This window comes from Orbicella franksi, chromosome 12, assembly GCF_964199315.1.
Source record: "Orbicella franksi chromosome 12, jaOrbFran1.1, whole genome shotgun sequence".
Classification (NCBI taxonomy): domain Eukaryota; kingdom Metazoa; phylum Cnidaria; class Anthozoa; order Scleractinia; family Merulinidae; genus Orbicella; species Orbicella franksi.
Genome location: NC_138156.1, coordinates 6,973,612 through 6,992,558, shown reverse-complemented (window position 1 = coordinate 6,992,558; position 18,947 = coordinate 6,973,612). Strand labels below are relative to the sequence as shown.

Genomic DNA, 18,947 nt, shown 5'->3' with positions numbered 1-18,947 from the left:
ATCTGGCCTCACATGTGATCTGTATGCCAGATTTTACGTTGGTTCTAAGCGTTGAGCTGCACGCAAATTAAATCATTTGAGATATTATTCAGGTTAGTACTTATAGTGCAAGTCATCTGATGTAAATAATTGAAATCCGCGGAGTTTTTGTAAGCGTCGATCAATGTAACGGGTGAACGGCCACCTTTGTTATCGTGCAACCTTTGTTTTCAGGATATTTTGGGGGAAAATCAATGGAATATTTAGATCAGATAAAACGGGATATCGAGTGGGAAAATCATTAATTTTTGCAATTGGAATTAACGGGATACGGGATACGTAGGCCAAAAATGAACGGGTTGTGGGATACTCAGACCCTGGAGAAAGGGGGGGGGGGATGGGGGGGACTCCCATATAAAAATGACAGGGGTGTTCGTCGTACCTTTTAGGGGTTAAGAACGCAGTTTTCGTATCTCTTAGGGTGTTCAGCCTAAAAAGGTCCACAGTGGGAGCTTTTGTGATACCTTTTAGGGTATTGAGCCGAAAAAAATATGACAGGAGATAAGGTGTTATGTAAGGAGGAGGAGTGGCTTTCATATAACATTATGTGGTTAGCCATTTAGGGATGCGCATTGCTGTTGGTTCACACTGAAACAGTGTGTTTCAGTGTAAGCTAAACTATATAATCATCACGATTTCTGTACCCCTAGGCTAGCCTAGTCAGTATAATTTGTGTGTACTTATTGACCTTCATGTAGAATTTTAATCCAAGAAAGGAAAACCTGTCACCATGGTAACCCTATTTCAGACCAAAACTCCCGAAACCCTGGGGCTCCATAGAAGAGTCATCCTTGGGGAAGTCTAGCAGGACTGTTTCAGATCAAAACTGTCAAAAGGGTTGTTTGAGCTTGCGGTTGCCATTTAAGTGGTTACTTAGCAACAAAACAACAATGTGTGTGACTTTGAGCTGATATTTTTGTCAGACACTGTAATCAGTTTAAAACTTTATGTCAGTTTCATGATATAGAACATCTTCAAAATGGGAACATTACCAATCTTAGTTGGTTATGTTGAATATGAAAAAAATTAATACTTCCCCATAATTTAGAGAGTTTGTAGAAAGACTTACATTTTGTGAAACTTTTGTTTGTATATCCTGTGTCACAGGGCATAGTACTGGCAAATGTTTGCAGCTTCTACTATACTATTTCACAACAAACTGCCAGTTATGCAAGTCTAAGGAAGTTCTAAATTCATTTTTGCATTGAACTCTTGCAGGGTAGTACATCTGAACTGTTAGTCATGGTGGAGTGCATTGGTGTAAGCCGTTTTTTGCTCTGTGTCATTGGCATCACATTATCAGCTTATGCCCTTCATGTCGAGTTCTCAAAGATGCACAATAAGGACTACAAAGCTCTTTGTGACATCAGTGAGCACATGAGCTGTTCAAAAGTGTTTACGTCAAAGTAGGTAGTTAACAGTATCTGTGCCTATATTTTCTGGATCATGTGTACTAAAGGCATCTATGGTTGAGTGTCGATCAACACTTGGTCAACACTAAATTGACACTCTAGCGACATCTCAATGGACACTCAATCAACAGTCAATTGGAAGTTGGTCGATAGTTGGCAGAGTGTCAATCGAATCATGTGTATTGATCGACACTCGATAGTATTTCTGCCAAAATTAGTCGACTCTTGACCAACTGCTGACCAAAATGTTGATCAAGTGTTGACCAAGTATCAGTGGAGTGTCGATCGAGTGTTGATTAGGCTATATCCATGCAACAGTCAATAAATTTAAAGCACATAGGAAGTATAGATTAAACCACTTTTTACTATCTTTATTTTTAATACCATAATGATGCATTCTTTCCACCAGGTATGGAACTGGTTTTGGCTTGGTTGAACCAGTTATGGGTAAAGATTCACCTCTCAATGTGCCCAACAGTATTTTTGGAATCATTTTTTACTCTTTGATTGTTTTACTAGGTAGGAATAATGATTTATATACATTACAAATTTCTCCCTTGCAGGATAATCATATTTACATCTGTAAGTCCTGTTGATATCTTCCTGAAATCTGTGAATCATGCTTGTATACCTAATCACAAGGCAATAGGTAATTTCTGAGTTATGATCTGCCTCTGTTTCAGAACAAGTCTTCTTGCAATTTAACCTTTCATATGAAAATGAGTTTGATTTACATGAAAATGGACTCATAGGCCAAATGCATTTTCATACGCCATGGTTTTGCACATAGACTCGTTTTAATACAGAGGCAGAAGGCAACTCGGAAATGGTCTATTGTGTTCATAGCGGGGCTGTAATTAAGTTTTAAGTCATCAGTTACCTTAATCTTCACACCTGTAAAAAATTATTGTTGGTTTCTGGTTGGAAATAGTATATCAACAACAATGACATTACTGATTGATGATGTTCTAAGACCACTCCTTTTGTGCGTCATAAAGTGTAATAATATGATAATGAGATGTTAACTCAATCTTAATTATGCTTAATATTGAATGATTGAACTGTTTGATTAACATTTCAGGTTTGTCCAAAAGCAAAGTTGCTGCCTGGATTAATTTCATGTTTGCTGTCTCATCCTGTGCAGGCTCAGTTTATCTTGGTTATATTTTATTCTTTATCCTGCATGACACATGCCTTGTGTGTATTTCAACGTATGTTGTCAATGCATGTTTGTTGATCATAAACTTCATAACCCTGAATCGAGCAGTGGCGAGTGCAAGTGCCAGAAAGAAAAAAGAATGAGACCACTACACTGTTTTGTAAAGATTATCAATAAAGTTAATTTTTTTAATGACTTTTTGTGCTTGTCAGATTGTTTAAATAGGATAGCACATAATGGTAGCAGCTACAGACAAATCCAGGGTAGAGTCAACATGGTTGCAACTCAGAATAAGAAGTTACTTGTATTAATACCTCTCTTGCTCTGGAAACAAGAGTAGAAGGTCCTTAAGTCCCCTAGGGACTATGTACTCTGTGGTCCCACTAAACATCTTCTTTCATAAAATCCTTGGGTCCACCTGTTTTAAAAACATCACACATGCCTTGCTGCTCACTACTGTTAAAGTGTCTATGTTGGGCAGCATACTTTGTTTAATGAACTGCACTGGGAAATGATCTGTCCATTCCCTCAAAGAGAAGTGCCGAGAATCTGTAAGCATCTTTATTAAAGTAAGCAAGAAATCAGTGCCAGACATGAATGAAGTTATACAAGGGGCTCCTAATTTATGGTTCACCATCACTTTATCACAAAGTCCTTCCTACAGCAGCCAAGTTTGGAGGGTTTTTATTTTGCTAGTTAAGAATTTCTCAAATTTTATTTGGTTGTTCATGATGACAAATACTTCTCTCCAGTTCATTGCATTTCATGAAAATTTGCCATGGTATTATTTTGGGCGAGGGGTGGGTACTAGTATACTTTGCCATTTCAGCCCATTCCCTGCTCTTCAGACACGCTCCCTGCTCATCACTTAACAATATGATGAAGTTGACCAATATATGATGCTGGAAACTGCATGATCTAGCAGTTCTTGTATATAACAATTATTTAACAGGCACATGAAACAGTGATTTATTCTAGGTTAGCCATCAAGGCCATAATATCTAGGGGAAGTCTCTGTTTTGACAAAAGGCATTGTCCTAAACCCGGATTTTTCTAAATTCATGAACATATTAATATTTGTGGGGTTTTCCCTCTGCGCTGTTACTTTTCCGGTTGAATTCTGATTGGTTCTTGGCTACGTCATCTGTTACTATTTTTATCATAATTCACCGCCCGTATAAAAAACAACCGCAATGGCTTTGTAACCGCTCGTTGTCCCGGTAGCTTTCGACAAGTGTTTTATTCCGCAACCATGTTCAAAGATGCGTTAGTTTTGCAAAGTTCAGCAAAGAAATGGCGACTGGAACCCGTACCTACAAGATCAAGGACAAAAATTACGAGGTTAAGTTCGAGTTAGATGCCCGTTACAAGCTCTTGGAGAATATAGGCAATGGAGCTTACGGAATTGTGTGTTCGGCCATAGACACGAAAAATGGCAGCAAGGTCGCAATTAAGAAGATTCCCCGGGCCTTCGACGTTGTGACCACTGCAAAACGAACGTACAGAGAGCTTAAGATCTTGAAGCACTTCAAACATGATAACATCATCTCTATAAAAAACATCCTGAAACCGCCCGACGATTTGGAGCAATTCAATGATGTTTATGTTGTTTTGGATTTGATGGAAAGCGACCTCCACCGCATCATTCATTCACAACAACAACTAACCGACGAACATGTGCGATATTTTCTCTACCAAATTCTACGAGGTTTAAAGTACATCCATTCCGCAAAAGTCCTGCATCGAGATCTCAAACCGAGCAATTTGCTGGTGAACGAAGATTGCGAATTGAAGATTGGGGATTTCGGAATGGCTCGGGGGCTGTCGTCCTCACCTTCGGAGCAAAAGAGAGTGATGACCGAATACGTTGCAACGAGATGGTACAGAGCGCCGGAGTTGATGCTCTCGTTGAACGAATACTCAGAAGCGATCGATATGTGGTCCGTGGGTTGTATTTTTGCCGAAATGCTTGGAAGGAAGCATTTATTTCCAGGAACAAACTATCTCAACCAGCTGCAGGTACAGTGTACTGTCTGATAGTACACCCCCTCCCCTATGGAGGCTAACCTCTGATACAGGGCCTTTCTGAAAACCTTTTCAAGGAAGCTGACAAAATTTGGAAATCCTCGGGTGCAAACATAAAGGTGCCAACAACAAAAAGCTAGACTGTTGGAATCTGCCCTCCATAGGAAGGGGAAGGAGGAGGGGGGTGGGTGTGGATTTAAAAATGGAATGTTCTTATGTGAACAAGTGAGCATTTACATGTTTGGACATAACAGATTGATATATGCAGTTTTAATTCTTATTTCTGTAATGAAAATGCATTAAGGGGGTTCAGTGAGCCATGACAAAAACAAGAATACTGGATTGTTTATCAATAATCAACAAAATACAAATTAATTTTTGTTTTTAAGCAGGGTTGAGAGGGATAAAGGTCATGTTGTCTTTAAGAAGTGAGGTTTTAACGGGAGCTACATTTTGCTGCTACATGTATGTAGAGTTTAGTACTTAGAAATGAGAGTTTAACAATGTCTTTCACAAGGTGGCTTTATATCATGTGGGGATAGGAGAGTAGCATTTAACCTAGCCTCCGAAGTGGTCTAGTTTGGAACTGAATCAGCAGTTTGATATGTATTGTGATAGTGTTTTTCCAAATCCACCCTTCCCGTAGGAAAATTAATTAAAACAAATGGGATAGGTGGGGGGAGTCTAAGTACATGTAGTCTGTTGGAAGTGATTGATCAGTTCTTTTAACTTCAATGTTTGTCTAAATACTGGTAATCTGAATTTCAGCTGATTCTCAGTGTGGTTGGAACACCATCAGAAAGTTTCATAGAACGAATGGGTGCTGAACGAGTGAAGACATATCTTAGACGACTGCCAAAGAAAGATCCAGTCCCACTGGACAAGCTTTACCCCAAAGACAAGTGCCATGCAGATGCACTGGATCTGTTGGGAAAAATGCTTAAATTGGATCCAAAGGAAAGAATTTCTGTGGGTGAGGCATTGGCTCACAGCTATTTGAAAGAATATCATTGTATCGATGATGAGCCTTTGTGCTTTCCACCATTTGAATTTGACTTTGAGGACCTCCCTTTTACTAAAGATGATCTGAAGGCAAGGATATTGAAAGAAATTGAACAGTTCCACAAAGATAGGATGTTGATTTTGTCTCCAGTTCCTTGCTCTCCAAAACAATTACAATCAAGCCAAGTTTCATCAACCCAGTCAAGTGAAAAAGGAAAGGACAAAGTTGCTTCCAAAAAAGGTATGTTATAACCCTAATGCTTATAATAAGATTGGCATACAGTCTGTAAATTTTGCTTCAGATAAATTTTCTCTTGTTCCTCATGGGGGAATTGAGTAACCTTGGGTGGAAACAAATTAGCCTGTTAACAATTTAGTAATACATGTAAGTAGCATTATTCGGGGGTTTCACCAAGGGCCAAGCACTGGGCAAATTGACCAGCTGCAAGGATGATTTTGCCTGCCTGGTTTGACTATCTAGCAGACAATTTTTCTTATAAAGAAGTTCAGTTCAAGTAGTTTTGCTTGCCTGTGAAAACCAGTTGCCCTCCTGCCGAAAACATTAATTAAACTCTGGATTATATGAGTAAGGAAACAGCTACATAGTTTAACAAAATTATGTCGGGATCTCACTACTGACAATGCTGATGCAAATGCTGCTGGTAAGGATTAAAGTCAACTACATTCCTGGATATTTTTAATTTGACATATCTGCTGTTGACTTCTGTCAAACTAGGCAACATTCCAGTTTCTTCATTAACCCTGGTGGATGTTCGCCAGAAAATGGAGCAAAACCTCAAAAGGAAGAAGGAGAAAGAAGAAAGTCAGAGCAAGAAATCCAAAGCGGCCAGGAGGCAATCAGAAAACAAAGAAACAAAAACAGATAGCTCTACAGGGCTGAGTGACAGTGACAAGCAAATGCTAGCAAGGTGGGAGAACATGAGGAAGCAAACCAAACCATTTATACACCCAATAAGAAAGTATATGAAAGAGCTTCATGAGTTGAAAGAAGAAGCCCTGTGTGACGATACCAAACCAATTGCTGCAGTGCCCTCTCAGCCACTCCTCCCTCCTGGAAATCAGCAACAGTTTCAGTTTACGCAGTTTGTACCACAAAACCAAAATGGAAATGTGACTGCTTTGAAGGCTGTCAAAGTTCCAAGTCAGGCAGTACCTATTGTGACGGAGACTCTTCAGGGGGGTGGTGCTGTTGTTCAGACAGGTAGGTTATACTGCTTACAGTATTGGTAATTTTGATTACTGATGGGATTATGTAAACTGGTTCTGCTTATCCACCACTCATAATAGACCTGGCACCCCCATCTTGCCAGTGTAGGGGAAGAAATTCTCCAATGCATATCTTGACAATGATTACTTGATGGATTAAGAAAGATTCAGAACTGTGTTTGGCTGAATTTTTTGGAAAGGACCTCATGTTTTATTACATATATGTAAGTAACATAGGCTTTGCTATGATGTTTTCCATATTAAATGAAAATTTAGATCCGTACGATTTGGCAAAAGCATCTTGAGAATTTTTAAAACAATGGCACACATGAACAAAAGAAACATGCTTCAAAAAAAAAAACAAAAAAAAACTTGAAACTCGAAAAATACTTGACTGTGTTTCTTCACCAATTTAACTCTCAAACTTAAGGTTTAAGTTTCCAGCCTTTTGCATAAAGCCTTTACCACACCCTCAATTACTGTGATGTGCATGCCGTACATAGCCATCCATCGTACAGAGAGCTCACCTATCATTTTCTTTTTATTAATTTTTGGGTTTACTATTTAGTTGCAGGGAAGCTTGTTCTATTAGCACCCAACCAAGTGGTATCGCTGCCTCCTTCTGTGCTAATGAATGTTCCTGTTCCCATGGCAACTCCACAACTTGTCCTTGCTCCTCAAAAATCTACATCCCAAGCCCCTGTGAAACAAATTCTTGCAACTTGTGTAGGTAATCAAGAATCCCAAGGAAAAACTGCAAGTGTGCAAAACAGCACCATAGGAACTTCAGCAGGTCTGCCACTTGGACTCACCACACGTGTTGCAAAGACTACTGCTGGGGTCACTTGTGATCCAATTAGTAATGTCATGGGAAAGTCTGTCTGTAATGGTGCGAGCAATAAAGCAACATCTACACAACTTGTGATGAGCTTGGCAACAGCTGTTTCATCAACGCCAGTGCAGACAAGTACCTCAACTGCCTTTTCAATGCTCTCACAACAATCTTTCAGTAATTTTCAGAGCCATTCTGTGCCCAGGTTGGTTACTCAACTTGGAATTCCTTCACATGTCACTGCTAGTAAAAACTTGGTAGTTACAGCGCCAGGTCCAAATAATCAGTTACACAATGTTACAAACACCTCAATGGTCAATATGTCAACACCCCAGCAAGGAGCAGCTGTGATTAACAGCGTGACGAGTTCAGTATATCTTGCTAAAGACCAGTCATTGACAGTTTCACCCTCACCTTTATTGAATGTTCCGCACATCAACACTACATGTACAAATAATCAAGGTATTGCACTGTCAAACACATCACCTCCATTCTTGTCCACTTCAAATAATAAGTCTCAACCAACGCAAGTCACTTTGTCTACTCAAGTTCCACAGTCAACAAGTAGTTCTGTCCTTTCTACATTGGACAATATTCCTTGGAGTACAGCTTCACAGACATTTGCAAGTAATAACATTCCTTTACAGACACAAACAGTTCAGTCTGAAAATGCTTTTCTTCATCCAACTTCAAATTTCAACTCAACTTCAGCACTGGTTAGTTCATCGTTTTCCTTGACAGACTCAGTTGCATCAACTGCAGCTCCATTAGACACTAGTTTGGATTTTTGCAGCGTGACAGAAGATGAGATGGCACCATCCCTCATGAGTCCTCAAAGTCTTCAGTCTATGCTACAGTCCATGTTAAGTCAGTCCGATGCACAGTTGCTTTGGAATACAGTGCTCAACTCTCCAATGATACAATCACCCATCTTTAAGCTGGCTGACACCTCAAACAGTACTGCTACAATGACATGTACCGCAATGGAATCCCACCCCAGGACATCACCAGGATCAGAGCAATTTACATCACAGCAAAATTGTGCCATTGCCCCAGGAACTGAAGCATCCCAACAAAACAACAACTTCATTCCTGAGAGTGTCCAAGATGCCTTTAGTGACCTCAATGTACAGGGAGTAACTGAGCATGATAGGTTAACTGAGGAAGTGATTTTCTCCAGCATGCTGTCTTCCAGGGCAAAAGGAGCTGGGAGTGGCTATGGTTTAGGAATTGACATTGAAGAACTTCTTGAAAATGCTGGAATAGCACAGGATCCAGCACTGTCTAGCCTGTAAGTTACTTTTCCTATGTGTTTCAATCAACAGGGGTTAAGGGTGGGGGGCGGGGGGAATTCTGAAAATGTACACGTAAGTGTGCCATTGGTGATTTTTTTAATGGTAGTCATGATGGCTTGTAAACTGGGCTCCAGATTGAGCAGTTGGGGCTCAATTACTAGGTGGGGCCATTGCATTGTGTTCTCGGGCAAGACACTGTACTCTCACAGTACCTCTCTCAACCCAGGTGTGTGAATAGGTACCAGGGAATGCAGGGGACTGGAATCCTGCAGTGGGCTAGCATGCCATCCAGGGGGATTAGATACACTGTATACCAAGTCACTTGATCCTGCAGAAGCCTGGATAAGCGCCTGTGGGATGGGCCACTTGACCTGATGCAGACTTAACCTTTTGCCTATCTTTCCACCTATAGATCTAGCCTTGGTAGCCCTTATAAAGACTCCTGTCTCACACTTCCTGCTAGCTTACCAAACAGTCCATCCCTGTCGGCTTCGCTGCTATCTGATTGGTTGGACGGCAAAGACATGCTTCCCACAGACATTGATGAAATCCAGAAAGAACTCGAGTCAAACTCTGTTCTATCTCTTTTCCAAGAAATGGAGGATTCATGACAGCTGTTTATGTGTATTGTATGTAGTTTGTATTGTTTGTAATGATTGGCCATCTCTAAATTATTTACATGTACAAGTAGGAAGGCGCTGGATTAAGAAAAATTATGAGGAGCTCCAAGGTTCCTCCTAACCATGAAATCCTGGGTGCCCAGCACTTAAGCTTATGGAAAAAGTAAGTTTTTCAGTTGCTTTAAAGCAAAAGTTAGATGCCCGACTATTTTGTTCCTGTCACGTATGTAGTAAATGAAGTAGTTGATAAGGCAGGAACATTGCGTGCCCATTTGGCAAGTAATATTTTACTATGGGCAACTGAAAACTGAAATATACTGGTCCAGTTGGCAACTGGATTTCAAAACTCTGTTCCTGCCCTGTTTTTAGTGTTTTGTTTGTGGAATTTTACAATTGTAAATCTTAAAAGAAGCATTAGAGGATGCCACATATATTGTGTGAAAGTTGAATGCCAGTTAGAGTTAATCCTTAATACTAATTTCATTTTCTTCAGCTTCGAATTTTGAAGTGACTTGAAGTTTCAAAAAAAAAAACATACTCCTATAATAAGGTACATCAGATGCCAGGCTACTAAATGCTTATTTTAAGGTGTGAGTTGTTAGTCAGGTGTCAGTAATGGAGACCTAATTGCTTTCTGACATAGGACAACATTCTCTGCTTGGCTATTTATTTGTCAAACATGGAAGTGGTTCTTTCCTAGGAAGTGAAATATTCTAACAGTTAGTGAGCCATAGCTTTAACTTGACAAAGTAAATTTAATCTGCATGCAGTTTTCTGCCATTGCTTGGTATCCATAGTTGTCAAAAATGGAGATTGCTTTGCTATGAATTTTTTTTGAATGCATGATTTGTGCAGTGTTTTACTGGGAAGTGTAAATATTCTATGAAAGTGGTTTACGCCTGTAGTATACCATTAACTAAACAAGTAAATTTGGAAATCTAATTAGATGACAAGATGTTTTGTTCAAGGTTGAAACATAGTCGTGTCATCACGTTAGAGTTTTTGACTTAATTTCATAAAATGACAAGTAGTGTTTCTGACATAGAATGTCCAAAACACTAGGATTAAAGATGGGAACAAAGAAGATTAACTTGAACTTTTACGATTGCATGTGTGTCATAGTGTACTGTTGTTTAGTATTTCTTGTAGTCCCACATTCAAAATGTTAAACTCTCATAACATAAATATAAGATCTCTTAATACATGTAGTTCTGAGAGTGTGGTGTTTCATCAAGAATACTCTAGTTAGGTCTCTAAACACTACTACTGCTTATTTTAATGTATTCATGTTTGAGAAGAAGTGACCTTCTTAGGCCATACTGATACGTTTTTGCAAGTTTCTTTTTTCATTCAAACCAAACACCTCATAAATTGTTTCCATACACACTTCCCTTTTCCTATGGGAACTGCGTTTTTCAGAGTCTCCTCTTTGGAAACCATTTTGAAGATCTCTGTTTTTCATAAAAATCTTAATTGGCATTTTTGATGGGCTGCAGCCAAAATTATAGGCAAAAATGCTCAAAAAAAGTATGCATTCTCAAACAAGAACATGTTTGTGAGGGTGAGGGGTTTAAATTATCATCATTCTTTACAGTGAAAGATTTAAAAAGTCAACTTGCTCTTTGGTATAAAGATGCATGTTTTTCACATGTACTATTTTTGTGTTAGTGCACTGCATGCACTCAGTGTCTGTAGCAGTTGCTTCTGGGAGTGCCAAAGTAACCACTCTTGTTCCTAGAGCCAAATGTTTCTTTTAGTCACATGGCTAGCATTTTGTATTGAGTAGCTCGGGGACAAGAATGAAAGGTGAAGGCAAGGGGCACATGTAATGACACATGCAATTGGTAGGCATATTCACCAGTTTTTGAGACCTTTAGATCTGATTGAGAGAATTTGCGTATGTGAACACATGCCATTTTGGCAAGAATGGCGTAGTTCTCAAAGGGTTCACAAACTTGTACTATCAACCAACTTAACCTGGCCATTTACGTTGCACAAAAGGAACAAGGGAAAACTTTTTAGGGTATGTCTTTTCCCCTTGAGCACTGAAATCTTGCGGTCAGATCTTTTAGTCATATTCAGATCTAAAGGTTTCTTTGTCACTTAAAGGAACCTACATTTGTGACATGCTTTGCATAAAGCAAACAAGAAACATTTCCATTTCCCAACATGGATAATCTAGCAGAAATGCTTTTTCCCTCTTGGTTATCCATTCGTGGGAAAACAGGAAATACTGCACACAGAATGTGTTGTGTGGTCATAATGAAACTGCTGATTTTGATAAAAAAAAAAAATTCTATTTTCTAAACTAGCAAGATACTTTTATTATTAATCACATCAATAATTTACAGTACATGTACGATAATTATTATAAATAGTAATTAAAGTTATTTTCCAGGGGCTGTGTTTTCTTTCTTCTTCTTCTTTGGTCTCGCCATGGGGAGGGCTGGAAGTTTAAATCTTGTCCTGGAACAGAGTTTGGGAAATGGTTAACTTACGAAGACCAACATTTGGCTGTTTCAGTTGACCATCTAGGCCATAGGAAATGTGTTTTCTTTGGTTTGCATTTTCATGGCAAGTACTATCTCTCTCTAACCAATCAGAACAAACTTGCTATTTCCTAACCAATCAAAATCAATCGTGACTTCCCCTCAGCACTTTTTCCCACCCTTTCTTTGAGTTCTGATTGGTTCTGATTTGTTTAACATTTCTTTTATTCAGTAAGTCTCTATTTTTTTGTGAATCAAATTTTCACAATTCACCAAAAGCACAAAAACTTGACATTGAGAAAATCTTGTGTTAAGTGTTTTAAGATTGACAGTCAAGTCAACACAAACTTACTGGCAGGTGAGACAGAGTGGAATGAACTGGCAATAAACTGCAAAAAACAGCAAAAGAAAAACAAACCACATTTCGGTTGCAGAAGATTTCACAAATTACAGTTCGGAATAGTGTGAAAACTAATTTAAAGTTGTATTAGAAATAAACCTGTATGAGAGACCCAAAACTCAGAAAAACTAGTGCATGAAAACACTAATGTTTGCAGCTCATGTTCAAATGGCATTTTTGGTTCTCCCAAACTTACAAACTTTTCCATTCTTGATCATAACCAGAAATTAATGTTGTCCAGTACTGGCCCTCTCTGTCACACAATGCTGCACTTACAAAAAGGGGACCCTCTTTCCTAAGTGTGAAGAGTTGCGTGACGGAAAGAGGGCCAGAATTGGAGCAAATGGTAATTGATTAATACTGAAAAAAAGAGCAAATCGGCCTTTTATAATAACTATCTGTTAAATAACTCTCTCGTCCACTGGGAGTGAGAATCAAGATACAGGGTATGTTTGGTTTGTTCTTACAGTGTAGCTCTCTGGTAAGGTATACTTTTACTTTGAGGCTCCTGCCTATTTGAAATAGGTCAAAATAGATGGCTTTGAGAGTGTTATAAGTCTTACTTGATAAACAAACTGAACAAACAAAACCAATGTCCACAAGTCGCCTGTGGCAAAAACACGCAGCCCTGTAGTCAATGTGTACTGATGAGGGAAGAATCAACTGTTCACGTACTGACGGCTCGGGAAGAAACACCCACTGAAATGAAATGATTGATGAAAGGTCAGGTTAAAAAGCTCTTCCCCCAAAAATATTAACTTGTTATCACTTAGAGAATGAAGGCAGAGCTTCAGAGGTAAAGGAAGCTTTTAGACTTGATTTGATAGCATCTAGAACCATTGACTTCTAACCCTGATGTTTTTCAAACGATACAAAATGTTGCAGTCTATTTCCATATATGCTATGACTAGTCATCCTCACTTTCTACTGGCTCATTCTGTTACTGGCTCAACTGTTATTATTTAAATCATCAGGCAATGCTGTTCAGCATTGCGCGACAATCCACATAACAGCTGTCCATAAGACTACTCAACCCTAGGCTGTACAATCCCCGTAATAATCACTCGCTCACCAGTAGGTATTGAAGTAAAGCAAAAGTCTGTGGTACTTTGAGATACACTCCACCTGTTATGTCAGCTGCCTGGGAAAACAAAGTGAAATGGCTTAACTCAAGCCTGCCAACTTTCCAGGATATTTGATGGATCATATAGCTGTGATATTCTCAGATGTGCTCAAAAGATTACACCCCCTTCACGAGGCTCACCGATTTTCTTACTTTGTAAATGAGTGAATGTTCTATAGGCGTGCAATTGGTGCATAGGAATTGGTTGGTAAGTTGATCACAAATTATACTTCTGGCGAAAATGTTGACCAAAAGAAGGAAAGAGGGGGAAGAATGTTTTCATCAGCTCTAGTTTCAGGGAACAACCAACTTTTGCGGTTTCTGCATGCAGGGCTGTCATTAAATTTTGAGTCACCTATTGCCTTGGTTTTCACACCCGTAACAAACTTGTGACTTTGTGGGTAAATTATGTCAACAACAAGCAAGTTCACTGGCGTAACATCAAGGGCTCATCAAGGATACTCGGCAGTAACAGGTGTTACAGGTTATGACCTTAATGACAGCTCTGAGATGTAACAACATAAATAAACATGTTCTTCCACACACACAAAAAACCTGTTGCATACTTTAACCATACCTGCTGCAAAAATCCTGAGTGTTCATCTAGTACACAGGCATCGATCACAGTGTTCTAATTAAAATAACAAATGTCAAATAACACATAGTGAAAGAACGTCCTGGGCTTAGCTTATTTGCTCCGATGATGGGTTTTTTGGGGGGTAATTTTAATGGATGGATTGTTTATGGTTCAAAATCAAATTTAAACCATAAACTCAGTGAAAGCAGAATTCAGTAAATTATACTGAGTAACATATTTCCATATTTTCAACTAACATAAGGCTTAATATATGCCTTTGCATTTACTATTAAAAGGAGTTTCGCATCTCTGATTTGGGGCTTCAAAAGTATTTTCAGAAACTTGATACAGCACATACATTTTTGGCTACCATATATGTTAAACATATATTAATTCTCTTACACTTTTTTGAGCAGCAAAAATGCAATTCATTATTGGCATATATTGTGTAGATACATCTGGTGCAGCTTTCAAAACCTGTGGCAAAAAGCAATTGAAAAATTAAAGTTCTAGTCAGCTTCTAAAATGGATCCATCTCTCTTAGAGCATTCAATTTTATAAGCCATCTTTTAAACTTACCAAAATTCGAGACTTGAGTTTCTGCCCAACTAAAAGGAGACATTTCATCAGTCATATATTAAGTATTTGCTACTTAACCTCTATTTAAATTAGTATAACTTAATGGGGAATGTCCCTAAATGAAATATTAAGGTCTCAAGTTACCCTAATAGTTTGTAGATATAATATTTAAAGAGAGGTTCTATAAGCTTGTCAGTGACCAATTATTGAAAATTCCTCTTAAATATGTTTCATTAGCTCTGAGAATTTTATTTTTTATTCCCATTGGCACTGCCTGTTTGATGAAGTCTTCATTGAAACTGTACGGAGTAACTAATTAATTATTACTTAATCAAATAATCAATTATTTAATTATTAAGTAGATTTCAATACAGCACTATAATCTGCATCTTACAAAGAACATAATGCACTAAGGACTACAATTATACTACCTGGGCATTCTTTCTCTGCTCTGTGAGTATCTATTTTAAAGGTTAAGGCTATCATTTTCTAATCCTAAGGATAAGAAAGAGTATAATAAAATTATGGACATTCAGATGGGAATACAAGTCCGAGATCTCAACCCTTATACTTATATGTTTGACAATCACATTCCACACCAATCCCACACTAATCCTGTACCAACAGACTTCTATTCAACTTGTCAGCAGCAAGGAGGAGTAAGGACTCCAGGAACATTAGGATCGCACATACAGTGCTGACGAACCTGAGGCTCGCCACAACAACCAACCTTGGCACAGAGTTTACTGGCCATTGTGGAGATGTGGCCATTGCTGGGAGGTTAAAATAAGTCTGGAACGGACATGTGTGGCTGCTGTAGAGAGGTGGGAGGCATGGTGGCCTCATGGTTAGTGCGCTCGTCCCTGGATTGAGCGGTCCGGGTTCGAGCCCTGGCCAGGGACACTGTGTTGTGTTCTTGGGCAAGAAACTTAACTCTCACAGTGCCTCTCTCCACCCAGGAGTATAAATGGGTATTGGTGAATTGTTGGGGAAACCTAACAAATTGCAGGGGAGTGACCTGCGATGGACTAGCATCCCGTTCACGAGGAGTAGAAATACTCCTAGCCACTTCATGCTACAGAAAACAGGATACACTCCAGCAGCTATGAGCCAGTCAGCTCCAAGGCTTCACTTTTGTAGAGAGGTGGCCCTTAGTAGAGGTTCGACTATAACTGGATTGATATTAGAAAGATGAACTCAACTTGATCTCATACTCATACTCATATTCCAATTTAAAGGTCCTAATACTTGGGCATTTAGTTCATTTTTCTACATGTACCTGAGATCAGGTAAGATGAATAACACAGAACTGTGTTCTCCCCAAAAAATAAGCTGTCACCAAGAGAACACTCAACTTGTGTCTATGTAGATATTTCGTCATCAGGTTGAGATCATTCCACAAGATTGTACAAGGTTGCAGAAAATGACAGATTTATATTGGGTGAAGAACTGAAACATAATTATTTATGATAATTCATTTGACCACTGCTTGCAAAAGATACAACATAAGGCCATGGTCAAGGCACTAGCAAGAAGAGTGGGAGGCACCTCTGAGCTGTGGTCATCCACTGAAAAAATGAGAACATTTTTAATTCTGGGATCATCACAACTTTGGCTGATGAGATCCAAAAATTCATGCACTAAGTTTTATGTGGCCATTACCAAATTCATACCGACAGTAGATTAGGAAATCATTTGCAACGTACATGTAGCTTGCTTGTAAGTGTTTCAAGTAAAAATGGAACATATTGGTTCATGTAGGAATAGTCTAACTTATGTCTACATGTATATGTATCTGTACATGACGTCTGAGAATTTGATTGAAAGTTGATAGCATGAACATTGCACTAATTAAATAATTCTATATCCTTCCTTGCAGTGTTGCAGGTATCATATGATCAGAAAAAGTACGGTTGGAATTCCATCCAAACTAACAACGATGTCTGTAGTACCTTTTGAATCTTCTGTAGATAACAGACTCTTCAGTTCAGTGATGATGACATCATTGACGTCAGCAAACCCTTCATATTTCCCATCTGATGGAAGATCTTTCTGAGCATTGTCATTGACACTGTCGGTAGCATTTTCTTTTGGAAACACAAACTTGCTGTTTGAAACACACCAGCATTAGTTTAACAATGTATACCTAGCACCAGTTATTTATAAAAATACCAATATTTTAGCAATCATTCCATAAGCACATTGGATAAAAGTCTGTCTTCAAGCTTTGATGTTTTACCATGCCAACATTTAACTCAGCAGGGATGTAGCTAAGAGAAGACAAAGCAGGCTTATTAAGAATTTCAGCCAGCTTTACTTATCTGTGTGCCTTCAAAATTACCTCAAATCTTTGTTTTCTACTGAAATCTCAGCTGGCAGTAAGCCCTCTGTCAGCCATTTTAATTGGCCATTAGCCTGTTTTAACTACATCCATATTGACTTCCATTTCTGTAAAAGGGAATGACTCTGCTCTCCCTGGATAAGCTGGTTCATTGAAGAGTTATTCCCTCCCCACCCCCATCTCGTGGGTGGAAAGAGGCACTGTGAGAGAAATTAAAGTGTTTTGCCCAAGAACACAATCTAAAGATTCTGGCCCGAGATTGAACTTAGATCGTTCAACCCTAAAAAACACTTAACTACCACTGTAACACCCAACCACCCACCACTGTAGCACCTACAACTGCATTGGATGTGAGGTGAAGAGTATTCAGTAAGGTGGGTAGTGTCCAAGGGGGTTGACTGGTGTGAACCTCTGCTCCCCACTGCCCATTTTCCATTTTGCATGTAATCACTTACTTATTGCCCATGGTGGGAGGCAATATCCTATCTGCAAAATCCTACCACGAGACATATCTCCAGGGATTTATTTTTTGAACACCAGTAACAGTGCAGGAGAACAGAATCAAAGAGGAAACCAGCAATTGGAAACAGATAAACCAACTGGCTGAATACATCTAAACATTGTGTTTGAACTTTAATCAGAGTTATTTTTCTATCAATAGTACATGTGCTTGCCAATTGATCAGCCATACCTTGTGCTTGTGTGTGACACAATGAAAGAAAGACAATTGTTGTGTTTCATCATTAGATGAGCGTTACAAAACACCATGAGACTGTCTACGCAATGTGTCAAACTGATCTGAAAAATTAATAAAAATCTACATTGACTGTTAACTAAAATAGTTAAAATTTCGTATCATAACTACTTGTAAGAAAAAAGTTAAAACTGCGCTGAGAATTTTTTAAAGCTACGCTGACCTGTTGTTGTTCGTGTCCATTCGACGGATTTCCTTCACAAACAATTCTCCCCCACCACACCGGATTGGCATCAAGAATGACCACCAGGAGATTTGAAATGATTTCTAAGGAAATATAAGGAAATCAGGGATATGATTTAAGTGAAAGGTTCAAGCAACAGTGCAAAATAGTTCATTAGAAGTTGGAGTTGGAGAATCGAGCTCACCGTCCGCCATATTGGAAGTGTGCCCATATTACATCATGTAACAAGTCACGTTTCGTCACCTCGTACCCAGGGCCTTATCTAGGAGGAGACAGGACCCTAAGAACCTTGACGCTTCTTTCTCTTTTAACCCGTCCGCTCCGGTCCCCTAACACGGGTCAAACAGAAAATTAATGAAAAATAAGTGGAAAAGTCATTAGGATCGTTAGTCAATTGGATTTTTTTACTCGTTTTTCGTCGTATTAAAAAGGAGTAATAAGTTGAAAGAGAAATCCTGGAGTAGTTTTTAGCTGGCTCCAACTTTAAGCAGCTCACTCACAAGGACATTGTTCAAAAAGAAATTTAACCGGCAATTTAACCCAGTACATTCCAGACTTTTAAAGTGCTGTTGTAACTTTCCTCGTAGTTCAAAGTCAGGAATAACTTTAGAAATTCAAGTTTTATTCCTGTCCCTGTATGGAACTTTTGTATGGAATTATGAGAAATTGCAACTACAAAGTCTTTTATCCGAAATTCACGAGGATTTCTTCTTTCAACCTTATTTATTTATCTTATTTATTTGCTACTTTTATTCAGTGGACCTCCTATTTATATGCTATGTTTGAGTAGTGTTACCCATCATTTCGAATGAGCAGTAAATTGAAAAAAACTGGAAATAAAAGAAATAAAGAAACGAGTGCTCTGAGTGCAATTGCAGCATTTTTCTTC

General features: G+C 38.8%; 3 protein-coding genes across 4 annotated transcripts; 2 read left to right on the top strand and 1 right to left on the bottom strand.

Annotated features, from left to right (window-relative positions):
- The first annotated feature begins 2 nt into the window (after positions 1-2).
- Positions 3-2,827, top strand: LOC145462524 (vitamin K epoxide reductase complex subunit 1-like protein 1). The gene is made up of 4 exons (XM_081446049.1): positions 3-92; positions 1,258-1,445; positions 1,861-1,970; positions 2,533-2,827. The coding sequence occupies exons 2-4, from the start codon at positions 1,282-1,284 to the stop codon at positions 2,751-2,753; spliced, it is 495 nt and encodes a 164-aa protein (XP_081302175.1). The 5' UTR covers positions 3-92; positions 1,258-1,281; the 3' UTR covers positions 2,754-2,827.
- A 999-nt stretch (positions 2,828-3,826) lies between these two features.
- LOC145462521 (uncharacterized) lies at positions 3,827-12,011 on the top strand. Its single transcript, XM_081446044.1, has 5 exons — positions 3,827-4,629; positions 5,404-5,878; positions 6,374-6,859; positions 7,433-8,987; positions 9,404-12,011. Exons 1-5 carry the CDS (start codon positions 3,904-3,906, stop codon positions 9,600-9,602), a joined length of 3,441 nt encoding a protein of 1,146 aa, XP_081302170.1. The 5' UTR covers positions 3,827-3,903; the 3' UTR covers positions 9,603-12,011.
- Positions 11,944-18,342, bottom strand: LOC145462523 (general transcription factor IIH subunit 3-like). 2 transcript variants are annotated; one of them, XM_081446048.1, is made up of 13 exons: positions 18,243-18,327; positions 18,038-18,141; positions 17,812-17,918; positions 16,732-16,886; positions 16,282-16,347; positions 15,211-15,240; positions 14,780-14,808; positions 14,603-14,677; positions 14,201-14,254; positions 13,573-13,641; positions 13,064-13,199; positions 12,453-12,489; positions 11,944-12,077 (listed from the first exon to the last, which is right to left on the bottom strand). In XM_081446048.1, the coding sequence occupies exons 1-13, from the start codon at positions 18,250-18,252 to the stop codon at positions 11,999-12,001; spliced, it is 951 nt and encodes a 316-aa protein (XP_081302174.1). In that variant the 5' UTR covers positions 18,253-18,327; the 3' UTR covers positions 11,944-11,998. The 2 variants fall into 2 exon arrangements, with proteins under 2 accessions (XP_081302174.1, XP_081302173.1); XM_081446047.1 differs by lacking the exons at positions 11,944-12,077; positions 12,453-12,489 and having other exon boundaries at positions 12,498-13,199; positions 18,243-18,342.
- Positions 18,343-18,947: the final 605 nt, after the last annotated feature.